The following is a 17525-nucleotide window of genomic DNA, read 5'->3' as shown; positions in this document are numbered from 1 at the left end:
CCTGACACTAACGGCTCCAGATGTAAATAGGGATTAATCCACCTGAGAGGGGTCGTGGAACTGATTTACAGTTAAAGTTCAGCGGGAAACACAATAAGATGCAGGTGCAACACCAGGCAGGAGGTGATTTACAATAAAGTACTCTTGAATCTCTTGAATTTATTATCATTAAGCTTTGGTTGAACAGACGTCTTCACAATAACAGCTTCAGACTAAACTGTATTAAACGGCATCTTTAACTTGAGGCTAAGGTGGATTTTCGACAAACCAACACAAATAAAATGACAGGTTTCAGCTTATAAACTACGATGGCGGTAAGAATGTAAGAAAATTCCACACCAGGCACCAGAACCGGCCCATTAGCTGGGAGAAAAGCTGAGAAAAGCCCCCGTTTCACTTCAAAAGATTTAACTTTTTTCCTCAGATATCCAGCGATGCTGCAATAAGCTGCTTATCTCACTACCCGGAACGGTGGAGAAGAATTCCTTTTCTTTTAGACAGCGTTGTTACTTTGGCTTTGATGAGCAGAGACGCTATCGGTAGTCACGGCGCTGTGATGCCGTGCACGAATTATTCCCCTCATCTGACGACGCCTGCCTCTTCCTCTCTTTCCTCGCTGCTTCACCCCTTATCAGTTTGTTGTGGATCTTCTTGCTCCACCGGGGGACCTGTGATTTATGGGCACATCTGGCCGCCATAATAAAGAAGTCTCTAATGAAGTCAAGGGAAGGTGACCTTTGTGTATGCACAGCATACGGAGTGTGTGTAGAGCTGTGTGTGTGCCAAATCTGTGCACATGGGTGGTGGGTGGGGTTGAGATGAACGTATGCGATCGTTGATGGGCTTCAAAATGCTACGGATGTGCACATTTTGAATGCGCAGAATGACGGACAGTGTGAGGACATATGTGGCTGGAAGTGGGAGCAATGGGAATGGGCTGAATGAGTGGAAGGGTTTGATAAAGGAACACACACTCTCGCAGCTTAGTGCAGCACCACAAACAAATGTAGGCCACATATTCCACCGGGACCAGGGCAGCCATCCAGAGGACGCGCCTCACTTCCAGCTATCGGGCTAACACAATGCTTGGATGGACAAAAGAGAGAGGAGCATGGAGGGAGAGGAGGAGCGGCGTAGCTGACCACTTAATGGGAACAGCCAGTTGTCTGTTAAATCTCCGGAGTTCTGTGGAACGATGCGGCAGCTCTGTGATCACCAGCCATCGCTAATTAACCACTATCTCAGAGCGCCGTCTGAACTGAGTAATTAACACTTAATCCCATGACGGAAGGGCGTCTGATGTGCCGCAGATGATCTGCGATGTGGACAGATTTCGCTCTGTCGACCGCAGTAGGGTCGAGTGCATCTCACCTGCAGGGCGTCGGTGTGAGCCGAGGATGCTAATGTGCTTGGAAGGCTAAGTGGGTCACTGCAACTAGATCTCAGAATCTCGCACCAGGACGTCAACTTATGCTTGGGATGCAAAATGATTTCTACTCATTAACATCTACTTTGGTTAAGAGTCTCACAAATTTGATTTAAATGCTCAGAGGGTCAGGTGGCGCAGGTTTATGATAGCGCTAGCATCTTTGTGACTTGGATAAAATCTAACATTGCTTCAACCTTGCAATAAATTGCTACATCATTGATTATTTTATACATTAAAAGCCCATAAATACTTTACACCTCGATAAAATAGCTTTTAAAATCATGTTTAAATCATTTTTACTGCAGCCAGGATGAGCACATCACTCTATGCCACTCCAAGCAGCCACTGGGGGAGGCAGAAATACACTCTGCACAGGTCACCAGTCAATCACAGGACACTCACACACACACACACACACACACACACACACACACACACACACACACACACTCGCATCAATGTGGATGTCTTTGGATTGCGGGAATATCTCCAAATCTTCAGATCTACATTTACACTCCAGTAGTCTAAACTTTATTCGGCTTTATGTTGTTCAATAAACAGAATGAATTGGTTTCCTTTCCTTTCCTTTCCTTTCCTTTCCTTTCCTTTCCTTTCCTTTCCTTTCCTTTCCTTTCCTTTCCTTTCCTTTCCTTTCCCATTCCTCTCCTTTCCTTCCTCTCCTCTATCCCCCTTTCCTGTATCTATCTCTCGTCCGCCTTTAGGCAGGGAAACCTTCCCCTAAGAGTTGGGTTCTGCTCAAGGTTTCTTCCTGTTGCATGGTTTTCCATGCACTCCAAAAGCTTTTGCCCCGCAGCAGCGGTCAGATATTCTCCCATATAAGTGCAAGACATGACTCAATTAAAATACGCTCGCCAGGCGTGGAGCTAGCACATCTTGAAAGGCGAGCTGAAGGATGTAACAGCAGGGGGGTTGTCCCCGTGTCTTTGAAACCTCTCTCCATGTCTAATGTCGGAGAAATAAGATTCCCTCTGCGCAAACCGCCACCTGTGGCCAAATAAAATATGCACGTCCAAATGGGAACTGGGTGGGGAGGGGGTGGGGGGGGGGGGGGGGGGGGTGTCATTAGGACTGAAACACAGCTAGTTGAAGATAAGGAAGAAGAGAAGAGGCAGAAAAAAGGCTGGACAAAACCAGGTTAACCTGTCATTAACCTAGGTCACTTTCCCATCCAACGTCATCGCCGTCGCCCTTGTAAAGCACCTGTAGAAGCGTGAATCACCTCTTACTCTGAGTGTGTCCAGTGGGAACTGTGCAGGGTATACGTAGCGCAAGCTAGCGTTGGGATTAGGCTCATCAGGCTGCAACTACTTTACAGGTTGTGACATCTCATAACGGCGAGATTAAGAGTACAGAGGACTTTTTCTCGCTCTACTATCACTGATATTAACAGGAAGTGACACGCCTGTTAGGACAATAACAGCAGTCACATGAGCTCAGCGCAGAACCATTCCACTGAAGTGTTTCCCATAAACTGTGGCTCTCGCGGATAGTGCTGATTACAGTATCAAGAGGGTTATTAAACTGTTATTACACACTTACTGTAACCATTTGGGCATTTCGCTTTCATTTGAGATGTAAGACTGGCCTTCAGGTGTGAAACGAACCACAAAAAGCCCATTTGGAACATTCTGTTACAATATAATCAATAACATGACGTCTCACCGAGTCACATGGCATTGATTGGAGGACAGTCCAGCCACTCTATAGGGTGCTTCAAAATGTAGGGATTTCGTGTGGCTTAATTGCCTGTTGTCGAGTGCGGAATTGATCGGCATTTCCTGCATGTTTTGCTACACCTGTCGGGTCTTTATCAGTCACTCTTAATAGAGGTGTTTCCCTGACAACCTCAGCAACACCAAATACTTGATGTGATGGAGGGATTCCTGGAGAGGACGGCGGTGCTCAGGCTGCAAGTAATGTTTAAACTGCATGTTGGTGTCCTTTATTCTAGTTTCACCCCTCGTTATCCTTGATGGATTAACTTTGATGGTTGTCCCGAGACATCACTGGATATCATCGCCGATTATCCTGAAATTCCTGATGTTATACTGGGAAAACCCCAACTCCACCTCACTATACTTTGCACCTTTTATTTTCTAAAACATCTCTTTGATGCATAGAAGAAAGCAGAACTCTGATCTTTCATTTGCATAAAGGAAGCTAAGCTTCTCGGTCCTTGACTACCAGGCAGGCAGCCCGGCCAACACTTCTAAATCAACTCGATTCCCTCGATACAGATCTTGTTAGTCCTGACACTAATTTATGCGGCCCACTGTGCCTCTACTGTACCTCCATGCGCAGCTGCTGCCCGTCGCAGCTCCACATCTCCTGCGGACAGCGCCGATGCTACATGCTGTGCTATCACCCCGCCCCCCCCCCCTCAACACAATATCTCCTTCACTTGCTTATTTTTTCCGCAACTCAGTCATGTATTTTTTTAAAGAACATCAACGTCTCAACTTACTGTAGAGCTTTGCAGTTTTAATAGAAAACCAAAGAACAGAGATCAAAGGGTGCATGAGCGAATACAGTCCTTTTATGCAGGGTGGCATCATTCACTGTAAAGAACTGCGATGAAGTAAAATAAAAGAGGACCGTTATAAAGGGTGCCAAAAATACCTCTCAAAGATAACAAACGCACCAAATATAATTTGACATTAGTTTAATATATTTGCAGGGATATTCTGACGGTAAGCAAAATGTCTACCCTAGAACCAGGACCTTTATAACAGCCACTGCAACTAATACACATGCACTGCCATATCATTGCCTTTGTTATCCAAAAAAAATCTCTTATAATATCTACTTTATATCTGGAAAATAAGTCTCAGGTTGTTCTTTTTATACTTCTATTTGCTAGCTTCTTTGATCACAAACATCACACGTATTTTGACTCTTTATGCTACAACACTTCGGGATACTCACAGGGATCGCCACCCTGGTCATTTTTCACTTGGCAAAGAGATCATGACGAAGGGAGGACAAATAGTTTGACCTCTAGGAAAAAGGGAAGAGTCTGACATTGGCTCGTTCTGTCATGTGCTACTCGAGGACGGAGGAGGGCGGGGGCCTCGCGCAGCAGTTGGGCCGCCTGACATTTTGCAGCATTGACCTGAAAATGTTCGGCTGTCGCCGCTTGCTCTTCCTGCGGTGCCGCGGCGAGTCGACGCCAGGGACCGACTTGCGGATGGACGTCTGGGCCATCAGTTTCCTCTCCTGCTCCTTGATCTTGCACTGCAGGTGGCTCTGGATGGCAAACCCGAGGGATTCCGGGTCCACGGAGGCGCCGTACACCTCCCAGGTCATCCCTTGCTCGTCCCAGACGACGTCGTGGACGCTCTTTCCTCTCTCCTTCCCTGACTGTTGATTCTCTTCCTCCTTTCGCTCCGGCTCAACGTTCCGCCTGTTAGACTTCGCCTCCTTCGGCAGGACTTTAGCTCCAGATTTTTCTTCAGGACGTCCAGCCTTGTTTTTCGGGACGCCTGACTTGGAAGCGGCGTTTACTGTTGTAGTTGACGTAGTTGTGGGAGCCCGCTCGGGCCCAGCTACGGCGGCTACAGCCTGACACGCCGCTGCCTTGTTGCTGTCTGCAGATGAAGCCTTGGTAGCAGCAGGTGTCTGTTGAGGAGCTCCTGATCTGAGAGCTTCTGTAGTGACTGTTTTGACTGCAGGGGCCTGAACTTGTACTCTACTACTGCCAGGCTCTCCTTGCTCCGTCGGGTTGCTCTGATCAATGCTGATTTGATAGACAGGCCGAGTGTTGCAGCGACTGGTGGCGGAGTCTTTCGCGTCTGAGCTGATGTTTTGTTTCGTGCACATCTTGGCCTCAACGTTGATCCTTTCTGACTTTGTATCGGAGGATCTTACGTGCTGATGTTGAACTACGCCTGGGGCTGCCTGGTAGACCACAGCCACGCTCTGCTCCTCCTCCCTGGTCGTGTCACCGCCGCTCTGCCTGCGGCTCAAAGAGAAGGGCAACAGGCTCGGACTTGTGGCCACGGCTTTGCTGCACGTGTTAGCCACGGCCTGGACCTCCATATCGTGATGCTGTTTGACCGGGGTGGATGATGCGGGAAAGGTCATGGTGGACGCTTCCCTGTACTGCTTGCAATGGTGCTGCTGCCCATTGGAGACGGCCGTGTGCAGCTGGATGACATCCGCAGCCACCTGTCCACATGCCGCCATGTTTTGTTTAGCTGGCGGCGGAGTAGAGGCGTCCATCTGTGGAGACACTGACTGAGTCTTATCTGAAGAGACTGTTGGTTTCGTAACAGGCGGTAAATTTGTCTCTGGGGGTACTGAATTCTTATTTGCGAGCCCCGTCTGTGGCCCTTTGGCGTCCGATGAGGCTGTCCTGGAGCCCAGCGGTGCTGCAGGATGCGCCATAGAGTTAGGTGTCTCCCGTGGGCTGATTTTTGGGCAGCTGTTTATGTGATCTGGCTCCCGAAGCATGTGAGGAACAGCGCAGTCCTTGTTTACGGGGACCGAGGTTTTCTTTTCATCATCTCGCTGTTGCTGAATCGGGGCGTCCCGTAACTCAGGGGGTTGATTAAGATTTCCAATTTTAGGAGAAACGTACTTGTTATTGTCCTCCCTGACTGGGAGACGCTCTTCCTTCGCTGCACTTACGCTACAGTCTCTACCCTGCTCGTTGACCTTTGAGGCTGAAACAGCAGACGGCACTGCGGCCCCACAGATTTCCTTTTCATCATCCAGGCGTAACATCTTCATATTAGCGTTAGAATCCCTGGGGCCACCTCCCGCCTCACTCCCAGATTGGCTTGTTACAGACATTTGTTGCGCTCCACCTGTAACAAGCTCCGATTCTGTCTCACCTCCTGGTTTCTGGGAAAGAGCCCCGACGCCCAATTCAGACACAGCGGAGGTCGATACACGAGGGTGTGGGGTTGCGTCCGTGGGAGAGGCGTTCAGGGACACGCCGTCACGGTGGAGGTCAGGAGATGTGAGCGTGGGGTTGACGCAAACTTGGGAAAGTCTGGAGTTGGACTCTTTACTCCAGTTTGCATTCGGTTCTTTATTGCCCAGCGTGTCCGCCACAGGCACCATCTGGACCGTCACTGTCCTTTTTGGGTTACTTCCCATGATAGCGACTCCGCTTCTCTCAAAAATGGTCCTAATCCAAAGACCAAAAACAAAATGTCGGTTGCAATTTCCTGAAAGAGGAAGATGGAGATATTTAGTTGGGCTTCTCTTTTCCAGCTTTCAGATCCTTCTAATGACGGAATTAATCACACCAGGTGGTGCCTGGAACTGCACCAGCATTCAAATTAGTTTCTGTAAACAGAAATTAGCATAAATGTATGTAACTAACAGAAAAATAAACATAAAATAGCATTCATGCACATTTTTGTACCTAATTAATGAATTAGAACAATGCTGCAAGTCTGTGTAGTGGCTGAGACTCCAAGTAAATGAGTTCAGCATTAACATTTTTGAGGAACTCGCTCTATTCGACTTGTGTCTTTTACGGTGCTGAGCCAATTTCCAAATGAGAACCACTCAGCTAACTGAAACAGGAGAGGAGTCCCAGAGGCAAGAAAAAAACATCAATTAAAGAAAGTTTGCAAATCAGGAAGTAACATAAGAAAAGTGTGAAAATGAGACTTTGGCTTCATGTGATTAAAGTGTTTGCAGACAATATTTGTGATTATTATTACAAGTGTGTCACCAAAAGCCTCATTCATATGTGGAATCCTGATAAGTTACTGAAATGCTCCACTTCAGAGCAAAGGTAAATATCACAATCTGTGCGGCATTGAACACAGATTCTAATGATGAGCCTTCAAAAACGACGCTAGCTCATCCTGATTTTATTCTCATTTTCAGTCCAGGCTCTACAAGTAAAACAGAGTAAAGAGTTTTGAGTTTTATCCTGCAATCAATGATGGAGTCATTAACCTGCACTTTCACCCCTCCTCCTGATGGCAGGCCTGAGTTATCATGAATTAAACGGGATCTCGGCTCCATCCAAACAAGCTCCCGTGGATCTTCATTCATTCAGCATCCACACAGAAACATCTTTCCCCCCACGGCTGTTTTTAGTGAGCTGCTGCCTCCCTGAGCAGCTCTACTGAATTTTGAAGCCCCATCTTTTGGTTTCATTTCTCCCAGAAAAATAAGCACCATAATCTCTCTTTAGGGTTGATTAATCAGGTCATGTCTGGGTCTGAGCTCATTTGGAATGGAGCACAGATCATCCCGTCTCTCTTATTTAGGCAATCCTGGATGCATGAATTCAATTGGAGGCCTCTTGTTTTGGGTCAGGGGCAGGTGTGGCCCGTGTGTGCTGTCCCACAATGTATTCACGAGTCTGTTGTTAAAGTGTAAATATTTATGGAGCATGTCCGTAATTAGACATATTCAAATGCACTGACGCCTTTCCATCGCTGCCTCTCCCCCTTTCTCTCTCTTTTCTTTTTCTTTGCCTGCAGCAGTTCTGAAAGCCCTGAAAGTGCACGCAGCAGCGACAATTCATGCGCAACATTACACACATGATAGGGACGCCTGCGATGTTCGGGGGCCAATTAAGCCGCGTCATGCATATCGCCTATATTCCCAGTCCTGTCCAGCCCCGGTGGCCACTAATATCGGCCGAGTTCCTTTGACCTTGCGGGTAAAAAGAAAAAAAAATCAACATTTGACACAAAGGAATCCGCGGTCTGGTGGGATCCAGCCCGGTGGCTTACCTTGAAAGGCGCCCTACGAACCCGCAAGCTCGGGGTGCAGATTTGCGCGTCCGTGTCGGCGAGACGAGGCTGGGAATGAATATGGAATATCAAGCCCGTGTCGCTGACACCAAGCCACGCCTTCCAGCAGAGTATGGATATCAATCCTCTGGAGAAGAGCGCAAAAATTCAAGCGCTTTGCGCCACCGGCCGTGCGCAATGAGTCACGGGCGCTATCGGCTCCCTCCGAGGTCTTTAATGCAAAAGTGCAGCCTTCACAAAATGGACCTCTCATGCTCCGTGTGTGTGTGTGTGTGTGTGTGTGTGTGTGCGTGTGTGCGTGTGTGTGCGTGTGTGTGATCTCGCAGACCGAGCTGGTCCAGCTTCAGGCAACGTGGTGCGGCAGCGTAAAGCGATGAATGGATGAACGGGTGGGGGGTGGAGGTGCTGAGGATGAGAGAGGAGGCAGCGCTGGATAAACCGCAGGACTCCTCAGGAGCATCAATTTGCGAATTGATTGGTCCGTTCGTCTCCTAGCAGCTTGGAATATTGTACGCTACAGCAGGACGGGTTGCTACTGTTCTCCGCCCTGTCTGTAGAAATCAATGAGTGAGAAACTGTTTACCACTGTAAACAAACTTGATAAAATAAGACTCTTTTACGGGATCTGATTAAAAAAAACGCCCCAGACAAAACAAAAACAAAGAAATCAACCATTAGTAATCAAGATGTTCAAGTAGCTGTTTTGTCAGGTTTAACGTGTTTGTACATTTGGAGAATGACTTACTGCGTCTTACAATAGCTGCACAATCATTACATCAGATTGATCCAATTAAGGGAAATTTGGCTGGAAATAAAACGATTCTCGTCGATGACAGACGTGTTTTTCCTATGCAAAAACAAATTCAAAATCTGGACAAAGGCTTGTAAAAATGGAAAACTTAGTAAAATATTATAAAGACAATGTCTTAAATTTAAACGATTGCAGCTATACATAAAATGCGTAAATTACGAAATGTTGTTGTTGTTTTGTTTTTTTTACCTTAACACTACATTTAAAATGTGATCTTTTTCCTGTTAATCTCTGCACTGTGCTCTAGGCTCGATTTCACTGCAGTTCGTGTATATGTAGATCTGGCTCCATCGTGTGGTAACAGTTGGCAAGAATATAATTTTCAAACACGATTTTTGTGTCTGTCTGGTGAAACTATTCTATTGTTTTTAGTCAAAATGTACCTTTTTACCCAAAGGTCTGGACCTGTTGTTTTTTCTTGTTTCACTGACTGCGAGCCATTCTTGGACGCGGCATTAACGTTCGACCACTAGGTGGCGCTGTCCCGGCGGTTGTCAGTGTCAGCCGGACGTCTGCTACGTTTATGACGTTAGTTTATTTTCAGATTTCAATTCAACTCAGGGCTGGGATACTTTTGTTTTTCAAATATAGGTTATATTCTATAAAAAGATATTTGTATCACGTGGTTACATATATTGAATTAAACTTTTCATATTCATCAACTCTAAAAGCTTAGATATACAACATTAATGTAGAGACGGTGAAATGACCTACATGTCTGGTGGGCCCGTGAACGCAACGCAGAAGAGCTCGTTGGCAGGGGAGGCGTTGCTATCTTCCACCTAACGGCGGATAGATTGCGAGTAAGTGTAAGTTTGGACAAAATACCAGCTTTGTTTGACATATTGCCTCTTTAACAATAGTTTGACCCTCATCTTGGGGCTCTTGTTTGTTGATGAGCTCGTCAGATTCCTATTCGTACCATGAATCGTTAGCTTATTTAGCTAGCATTGAGGATTCCAACCTGTTGTCTGTCAATGGGAGTTTATCGGGTACTAAAGTTAGCTGCCATAATCAGCCAAATCTTTAAAGTCCATAGGACAGTCTTCAACGTCAATAAACTCTTCACCTTTCAGTCACAAACTGAACTGACGCGTTACACTGATATTAGCGTTAGCATCAAACTACTTAACTTGTGCTGTAGGCGTCTACCTGTTTACCTGATAAAATATTTTTGTCATTGTCAAACGTGTTTGCGGCTAAATTATACGTTTATTTGCTTTCAACAAATAAATGGATTGCATATGTTGGCCCAGTTGAACAATGGCCATTGTGATGCTAACAAAGACCCTCGGTTGGAACTAGTGACGAAGGCGAATTCTGCGTAGGAAAATACCGACATTCTTTTTATTTGTTCTCTTTTCTTAATGAGAGTAAACGATTTTGTTCCAAATATGAGCAGAAGTAGTAGATTGTACACGGTTGCACGAAGAGATTGATTTATTTTGAACGTGTATTTTAAAAAGCGCCTTTCGAAAAAAGGAGTTGGAAGAAGTGAAGACTTTTACTGCTCATATAGGATTAAATTTTGCATTAACATCAACACAATTGTAGTATTTAAATATACACTACAAAATCTATCAATCGTCATGATATAGAAATATATATAAATGTACAAATACCACATGAACAACAGATTTATGCATATTTATGATTAATGTGAGTTGTTAATGCTTCAATGTTGGTGTAAAATGTGTATGAGTAATTGTATGAATGAGGTTTCTGCTCAGGTCATTAAATGGTTTGTCTGTTTTCTCTTTCCAGGGTCTGAAAATGCTGGGCTACATCTGGCACTATGTGTACTCATCCTTTCTGAGACATTGGCTAAAATGGCTCATCAGACAAGTTACGGGACAATGTGAGCTGCAGAGAATATGCTCCACTTACAAGCCAGGGGCACCAAGGACATCCAGGGCGGGTGAGTCCAAGAATCCCAAATGTCTGTATTTGTCTGCTGTTTTTTATTCCCCTGTGGAATGACTTTGACCTGCCTTTCTGTGCTCCTTGTAGAGCATTCTCTCCGTTCATCAAAGAGCAAGGTAAGAAAGTGTTAGTGTTGGGTCTCTGGATTAGTCAGAGGAACGTTTGAATTACCAAATCATGTTTCAGCCACTCATTCGCTTCAAATATGCTGGGCAACAACAAAATTATGTGGCTTTAATGTCATTCAATATGTGGTTAGTTGACTCTTTTTATCCTGACACGATCTCTTCTCTTGTTCCTCCAGGTCCTCAGAGAAGCTTTGGAATCCAATCGGGACAAATTAGAGCAGCGTGTGGAAGAAATCATCAAAGTGAAGAATATCAAACCCCAGAAAGATCCTCTGTAAGGCTACTTCCTGTTCGCTCTTGTGTGCCACCGTTCTTTTATTTTCCCCAATTCTGTTGATTCAGAGTTTTAAGTGATGGGTTTTATTTGTTGATCCTCTGCATTTCTAGGTTCAAGGGAAGCCTGCATGTCTGTCTGCTGCAGATAACAGGATACAGTAGCCTGTGTGTGTCTGTAGAAGACTTGAGGAAAAAGGTTTTCGACTCAGAAGACCAAGATCATGAAGCCATGCTATTTAATGTGAGTCCGCCCCCAAAAGAATTCAGTGTTTTAATTAACACCTGAAGAGGTAAAAGCTTGTAACCATCGCCTAATTTCTGAATACAGTTGTGGGGATTGTTGATGCCCACGGTCAAACTGGAGTCCAGGATGACCAAACAGTGGGGAGACATTGGTTTCCAAGGAGATGACCCCAAGACTGATTTCAGAGGAATGGGCATGCTGGGCCTGATCAACCTTGTGTGGGTTATAATTAATATTTAATATAATTTTTACCATTTTAAAGCAGCAGAAACACATTGGAAATTCATAACAAACGAAAAAGAGTTAATTGCTATTTTTGAAGTCTAAATGTCTCTTTTGCGACATCTAGTGGTCGGGAGTGAGATCGCACCTGAGTTCACACATTGATTAGACTGGTTGGTTCGGTTCCGTTGCAGATTCTTCAGTGAAAACTACACAGAAGAGGCTCGTCAGGTGTTGTCCCACGCCAACCATCCTAAACTGGGGTAAGAACCTCAATATTGTGTGAACCATCAGATCTGTCCCCGTGATGTCCACACACTCGGTCTCACACGTCTGCTGAGATCAATCATTCCATGTTACAGGTATTCGTACGCCATAGTCGGGATTAACCTGACAGAGATGGCCTACAGCCTCCTGAGAAGCGGAGCGCTGAAATCTCATTTCTACAACACAGTGGAGGGAACACCTGAGCTCCAGCACTTTCACCAGCTCTACTGTGAGCACTTTACAGCTTCCCTTTCAATTATTTTGTCTCGTTTCCTTTAAAGAGACTTTAAAGAGAAAATGCTTCTATTCTCCTAGGCTATCTGGCGTACGAGTTTGATAAATTCTGGTTGGCTGAAGAACCAGAGAGCATCATGCATTTCAACCAGTACAGGGAAAAGTTCCATGATAAAATCAAGACTCTCCTCCAGGAGCCCGATGTTGGTCTCAGACTGACTGTGCAGTCTGGCAAAAAGTAACGCTCTTCAGAATCATTCCTCGACCTCCCCGCTGACAGTGTCACTGTTTGACCAGGCAGGAGGAACAAAAAAAGAACAATATTTGTCTTGATGGTTAAATATTTTTAGTCTGTGGAGCGCAAATCCACCTCCATCGTACATCAGGAATATTCCAGTCTCATCTCTGTGGAGGGAGAACCAAGAGATATGGACAAAAATCTGGCGTCTTTGACCGTTAAAAGCACTTTCTGAGCACTTGGTGACATCTGTGTCGGCGTCACGTTCAGGACGTAGGAACCAGGAGTTTGATTTGTGTTAGTCGAGAATGAGCGTTTTAATATGTCCCGTGTTCTGTCACCAACAGTCGTCTGCCGCTTTTTGTGATCTGCATATTTCAGGACGAGTTGGGGTTTTTCAAACTTTATTTTTCAACACTTCAAAGTTAATAAATACACATTCCAGTGCGGACTTTGTGTAGTGGAAATAAGAGCTTTAAAAAAAGGCACATGGTCTGTAAACAAGTCGTGTGTATGAAAGCGTTTCCTCGACCTGTTACCTCTTTATGGCCACCAGGGGTCGTACTGTAACCTGCCAAATACAGACAAAATGGCAGATTTGCATTAAGGTGCAACTTTCCTGTTCAGAAGTGGTTCGTTGTCAAACTGATACAACACAAGAACGTCCAAACTCTTGAAGGAATGTCCTTATCGCGACAGAATAGGAGCTGAGGTTTGATGTATCTGATTCAGCCCACTAGCGTCAAGTTTTCCATTAAACACGATATTGAGGGAATCTCAGTTTTTGGCTTCGATCTTCTTTTTCGTGACCATCATGGCTCTCTTGATTTGTTCGAAGGAGACAAACATGACGATGTTCCACGACCCCAGCCTCAGAAACGATGGCACAAATCTACAGAGCAAAACACAGACAGTGATTTTTTAAAAAAAAGAGAAAAAAAAAGGAAGTTTTTATTAAAGTCCAAAGGTGCCCAGTGGGCTGAACTCACCCTTTGTAGAAAGCTGTGGGCCCCTCTTTGGTCATCATGGTCCAGGCACAGTTGATGGCGCTCCTGTACTGGCCCGGTGGTGAGTTCATGTACCTGGTTTTGACGACGTCTACCGGGGAGGCGATCACCGTGGTGACGAAGCCGGCGCCAAACGCCGACACGAAGTGGCACGGAAGATTATCTGTCGGCGGAAAGGGAGTGGAGTCATCTTCATTTGTAAGTGTTCACAAGCAACCAAAGTTATAGTGTAGTCGTGGAACATATTCATGTGGGTAAATGTTTATCCGGAATAAGATGGGGGCCAAGAGCAGTACCCTGAGGTCCACCACAGGTAGCAGGAGATGCCTGTCCCCTAAGCCAGTGTTTTTCAACCACTGTGCCGCGAGATATTATCAGGTGTGCCGTGGGAAATTATCAAATTTTTGTGCCTGTGCGGTCTAGCACCTGGCAGAGTAGCCATGTAGTACTCTTCCATACCAGTAGGTGGTGGTAGGTAGGTAGCTAATTGTTAATTGCATTGTGCTTGGAGACAAGCGAATTAGTGACGCATCGATGCCGCGGCAGGTGACGTTTACGGTGGCGTTGTGGATAGCGGGACAGCGGTGAGAGTGATGGATACGTTTTTGAAGAGAAAAAATTCTGGCTCTGAACTGGACCCTGGACAAAATCCAGACCCAGATGAAGGCCCCAGTATGAGTGGAGGTCAAAAGAAAGCAAAGACGGTGACGTCGAGCAAAGTTTCTGGCGCGAGGCAATACAACGAAAGCTATCGTTCATTTGGATTTACTTTTACCGGAGATGCGACGGCGCCGACTCCATTGTGTTTGGTATGTGGTGAAAAGCTCTCCAACAGTGCTATGGTCCCAAGTAAGCTTAAACGCCATCTCCAAACGAAACACCCTTCACTTCAAAATAAAAATGTTGAGCTTCGTGTGTGTCTTTCATCGATTCCTGCCAGGATATCAGCTCTGTGTTCATCCAAACAGGCCCAGGAGTGAGTAAAAAATGGAAAGATTATAAAATACCTTTTTCGTTTTGTTTACTTGATTCCTATTCAAGACACTATAATATAACATAATTCTTTAGTGTTAAATAAAGCTTTTTTTTCTGCTGGTGGTGTGCCGCGAGATTTTTTCAATGAAAAAAATGTGCCTTGGCTCAAAAAAGGTTGAAAAACACTGCCCTAAGCAACATGCTGCCCGGTACAGCCATATATCAACATTACTGCACATGCTGTTATCAGCTGTGGTGGAGCGTTGAAAGGGGGAGAAGGTGTTGTCCACGTCTGCCCATTCAGCCTTCTCAGTGGGAGGGTGTGTCTGTCCTCACATTTACTGCACATCGGATACCGAAATACTCCACCACCAAAGTGGGGCCACGTTGCTGTTTAAGGGTTTTAAGGTTGAGGTCAGAATCAGGTTTAAGAGGCTGGTTGTTGGGGTTAGGTACGGAGTCGGGTATTTTGTTCATAAAAGCCCCCACAAAGATAGAAATGTGAGGATGTGTTTGTGTGTCACACCTGACATGAGTTTGTGTCTCAGGATGGCCTCCTTGATCATGTCGTAGGTCACGAGCTCCGTGCAGTTGACCAGTGCGTTCCTGGTGATGTTGGGCAGCGTGCCTGGAGAAACCACAAGACAACCGTGACGCAGCGGCCGTGTTGATGGGGCAGAGCTCAGGTGAGAGACGCTCTCCAGCGGCACCTTTCCAGAGTCCCCGGAAACCCTCGTTCTGGTAGATGTGTTTGTAGGCCTGCATGGTGCCGCTGTAGCGACGCGCCACGCTGTTCAGGTTCATCTGCGCCTGGAATCGAACCTTGACCACGTCTGTGGGCTGCGCGAAGGACACCGCCATGGCGCCCGTGGTGCAGCCAGCCAGGATCCGTATCAGGACGTTGGGGTCTGAGGGAGGAAGGGGTGAGAGGTGACATTCTGGCTCGGCTTCTGTATGAGCAGCTGTCACCTCTGGTAGGTGCAGGAGGTCTTTAGGGTCATTGATGTTTGTCAGAATTTGAGTGGGGGGAGGGGAGGGCAGGATGAATTGCATCAGGATCACGTGTGATTTTGCAATTTGGATTTAAACCCGATGGAGGTCAGCACCACTTTGGCGCCTGAACCTCAAAGAGATGCTTTTTTTTTTTCTCCTTCCTGGAGACATGGACTCACTTTCTTTGCCGCCGGTGTAGAAGTCCCTGACGCTGTCGTAGAGGCCGATTCGGACCGAGGCGAAGCACAGTTGCCTCTGCAGACCCGCCACCAGCCCGTTGTACAGAGACCTGGGCCCCTCTGTCCGGACCATGGTGCTGATGGTCCCAAACACGCCTCTGTAGCGGATGCCTTCCACCGCCGTCTTCTCTCCCTGAATCTGGGGGGGGGGGGGGGGTCACAGTTTGCAGTCAAGATCAAAATCAGCATTGCATGCGTGATCTGATTGTTTGCACTGGCAGTATTGACTTTGGGCAGTGACGAGGCCCCAGTTGAAAGTCAAGTCGCTGGCGGACGTTTGTGAGCTGATACCTGAAGTCTGACTTTGGCCGTGTCCAGAGGAAAAGTGACGATGTCGGCGATACACGCCGCCGCCCCGGCACTCGCCATCTTGACCCCGAGCGGAGGGGGAACGTCCGAGGGCTTGAGTCCCACCATGGTTGACGTTACTGCAGTAAGGTACAAAATGCGCGCAGGGATTAGGAGCCCGAGCGTCAGCGCCACAATAACTCCTGTTTTATTACACGTCCAGAGCGAGGCGTGCGAGGATATACTCACGCTGTGGAGCTCCTCAGTTGCTGGGCAGACTTTGAGAGGCCAGGTTATAATCCACACAGGACGGGACTGAAAGGAAAGACGCATCTTTTGCTCCACATTTATAGAACAGCCGCTGGCTTGCTTTTTTTTTTTTTTTTTTCTAATGACATCCCAGGAGAGGCGTTGCTTTGAGCTTCTGGACACACGGGTCAAATCAAAGTCCATGGCTGTCAGAAAGTCAATGTTCAATTTGCAGACACTCTTCAGGAAAACAACTGTTTCGGCCCCCGTTCTGCAACACAAACCCCCTCCAATTTTCCACACATCAAATTCCTGATTTGAGAGATCTCAGTGCAGATCTGACTGATTTATTAAAGAATAACCTGACTTTACTGTTATCCTGTCTCTTACGTAATTACAGTGTGTGTCAGCAACACGGGTCATAAAAGAGGCAGAGGAAGACCTTGTTTTGCGCTTTGCCAGTGAACCCAGGAGGCGTGTGAAGACCTGAGACAGTCTTGTCTGCTGATTGGCTGATCGGAACCAGGTTGCATGTAAGGTCCTGTTGGGGCGTTTCTGTATAGCACGTTCTTCTTCATGTGTTCTACTTAATACTTATTCCTTAATCTTTTCTTAAAGCCGTTACATTTATTGAAAAGGACCTCGTAAAGCAATTGGGTGAAAGTAGTGACGTGCGTTAAGGACTGAAGTTCACTCTGGTCAGATAAGAACTTGACCTCGGCAGTCTGGCAGCAGGGATGAGCCCATTTCACAACGGTGCTTCCAGGGTTTTCCAAGATTCAATCCTGAGCAGCCGTTTACCGATGCTGCAGAAACGCACATCTGCAAAGGGACAACGAGGTTATGTGATACTCAGTCTTGCTGCAATCAATGTTTCCACACATGTGAGGCTCCAAAACTTGATGAGCACCTTAGATAGGACAAAACTATATCGAAAGTCGAACTGATTGTACTGTCAATGTTTGATTTAGAAGACTTTACTGGTGGTACATTTTTGTACAGTAATTAAATTACTTATTGCCTCTTTATTGTTGCTCTTGTTATGTTTGGGTTGGAGGCTGTGACCTAAAGGTTTCATGACATATGACAAAATCCCGAGTTGCGTGTGAAATACGTAGTTTTCCGCCACCTTGTGGTGAAGAGGGGGATTGCAGGAACTGAGCCTGCCTCCCGTCCCTGCTACCAGAGCATCTTCCAGGTTTTGTACCGGGGCTTGAACTGAGAACCTTCTGCTTCTCAGCTCGGTTCCTAAC

The 17525-nt window shown here is 46.3% G+C and overlaps 3 protein-coding genes and 1 long non-coding RNA gene across 6 annotated transcripts; 2 read left to right on the top strand and 2 right to left on the bottom strand.

Moving 5' to 3' along the window:
• Positions 1-4095: 4095 nt before the first annotated feature.
• gprin3b (GPRIN family member 3b) lies at positions 4096-8613 on the bottom strand. 2 transcript variants are annotated; one of them, XM_029851442.1, is made up of 3 exons: positions 8158-8613; positions 7963-8077; positions 4096-6624 (listed from the first exon to the last, which is right to left on the bottom strand). In XM_029851442.1, exon 3 carries the CDS (start codon positions 6551-6553, stop codon positions 4493-4495), a length of 2061 nt encoding a protein of 686 aa, XP_029707302.1. In that variant the 5' UTR covers positions 6554-6624; positions 7963-8077; positions 8158-8613; the 3' UTR covers positions 4096-4492. The 2 variants fall into 2 exon arrangements, with proteins under 2 accessions (XP_029707302.1, XP_029707301.1); XM_029851441.1 differs by lacking the exon at positions 7963-8077 and having other exon boundaries at positions 8158-8612.
• A 1033-nt stretch (positions 8614-9646) lies between these two features.
• Positions 9647-13296, top strand: elmod2 (ELMO/CED-12 domain containing 2). Of its 2 annotated transcripts, none has more exons than XM_011612935.2 (9): positions 9647-9792; positions 10754-10907; positions 11000-11028; positions 11217-11314; positions 11428-11557; positions 11645-11778; positions 11977-12045; positions 12145-12278; positions 12365-13296. In XM_011612935.2, the coding sequence occupies exons 2-9, from the start codon at positions 10763-10765 to the stop codon at positions 12523-12525; spliced, it is 900 nt and encodes a 299-aa protein (XP_011611237.1). In that variant the 5' UTR covers positions 9647-9792; positions 10754-10762; the 3' UTR covers positions 12526-13296. The 2 variants fall into 2 exon arrangements, with proteins under 2 accessions (XP_011611237.1, XP_003972503.1); XM_003972454.3 differs by having other exon boundaries at positions 9663-9798.
• ucp1 (uncoupling protein 1) lies at positions 12909-16416 on the bottom strand. The gene is made up of 7 exons (XM_011612934.2): positions 16273-16416; positions 16027-16163; positions 15676-15874; positions 15214-15411; positions 15030-15131; positions 13511-13691; positions 12909-13413 (listed from the first exon to the last, which is right to left on the bottom strand). The coding sequence occupies exons 2-7, from the start codon at positions 16150-16152 to the stop codon at positions 13299-13301; spliced, it is 921 nt and encodes a 306-aa protein (XP_011611236.1). The 5' UTR covers positions 16153-16163; positions 16273-16416; the 3' UTR covers positions 12909-13298.
• A 166-nt stretch (positions 16417-16582) lies between these two features.
• On the top strand, positions 16583-17298 carry LOC115253302 (uncharacterized). The gene is made up of 2 exons (XR_003891613.1): positions 16583-16805; positions 16891-17298. It is a non-coding gene; the product is annotated as an uncharacterized lncRNA (long non-coding RNA).
• The last annotated feature ends 227 nt before the right edge of the window (positions 17299-17525 follow it).

The sequence above is a fragment of the Takifugu rubripes genome, chromosome 17 (genome assembly GCF_901000725.2).
Source record: "Takifugu rubripes chromosome 17, fTakRub1.2, whole genome shotgun sequence".
NCBI lineage: Eukaryota > Metazoa > Chordata > Actinopteri > Tetraodontiformes > Tetraodontidae > Takifugu > Takifugu rubripes.
Note: the sequence above shows the minus strand (reverse complement) of the source record. Positions and strands in the feature narration are given on the sequence as shown.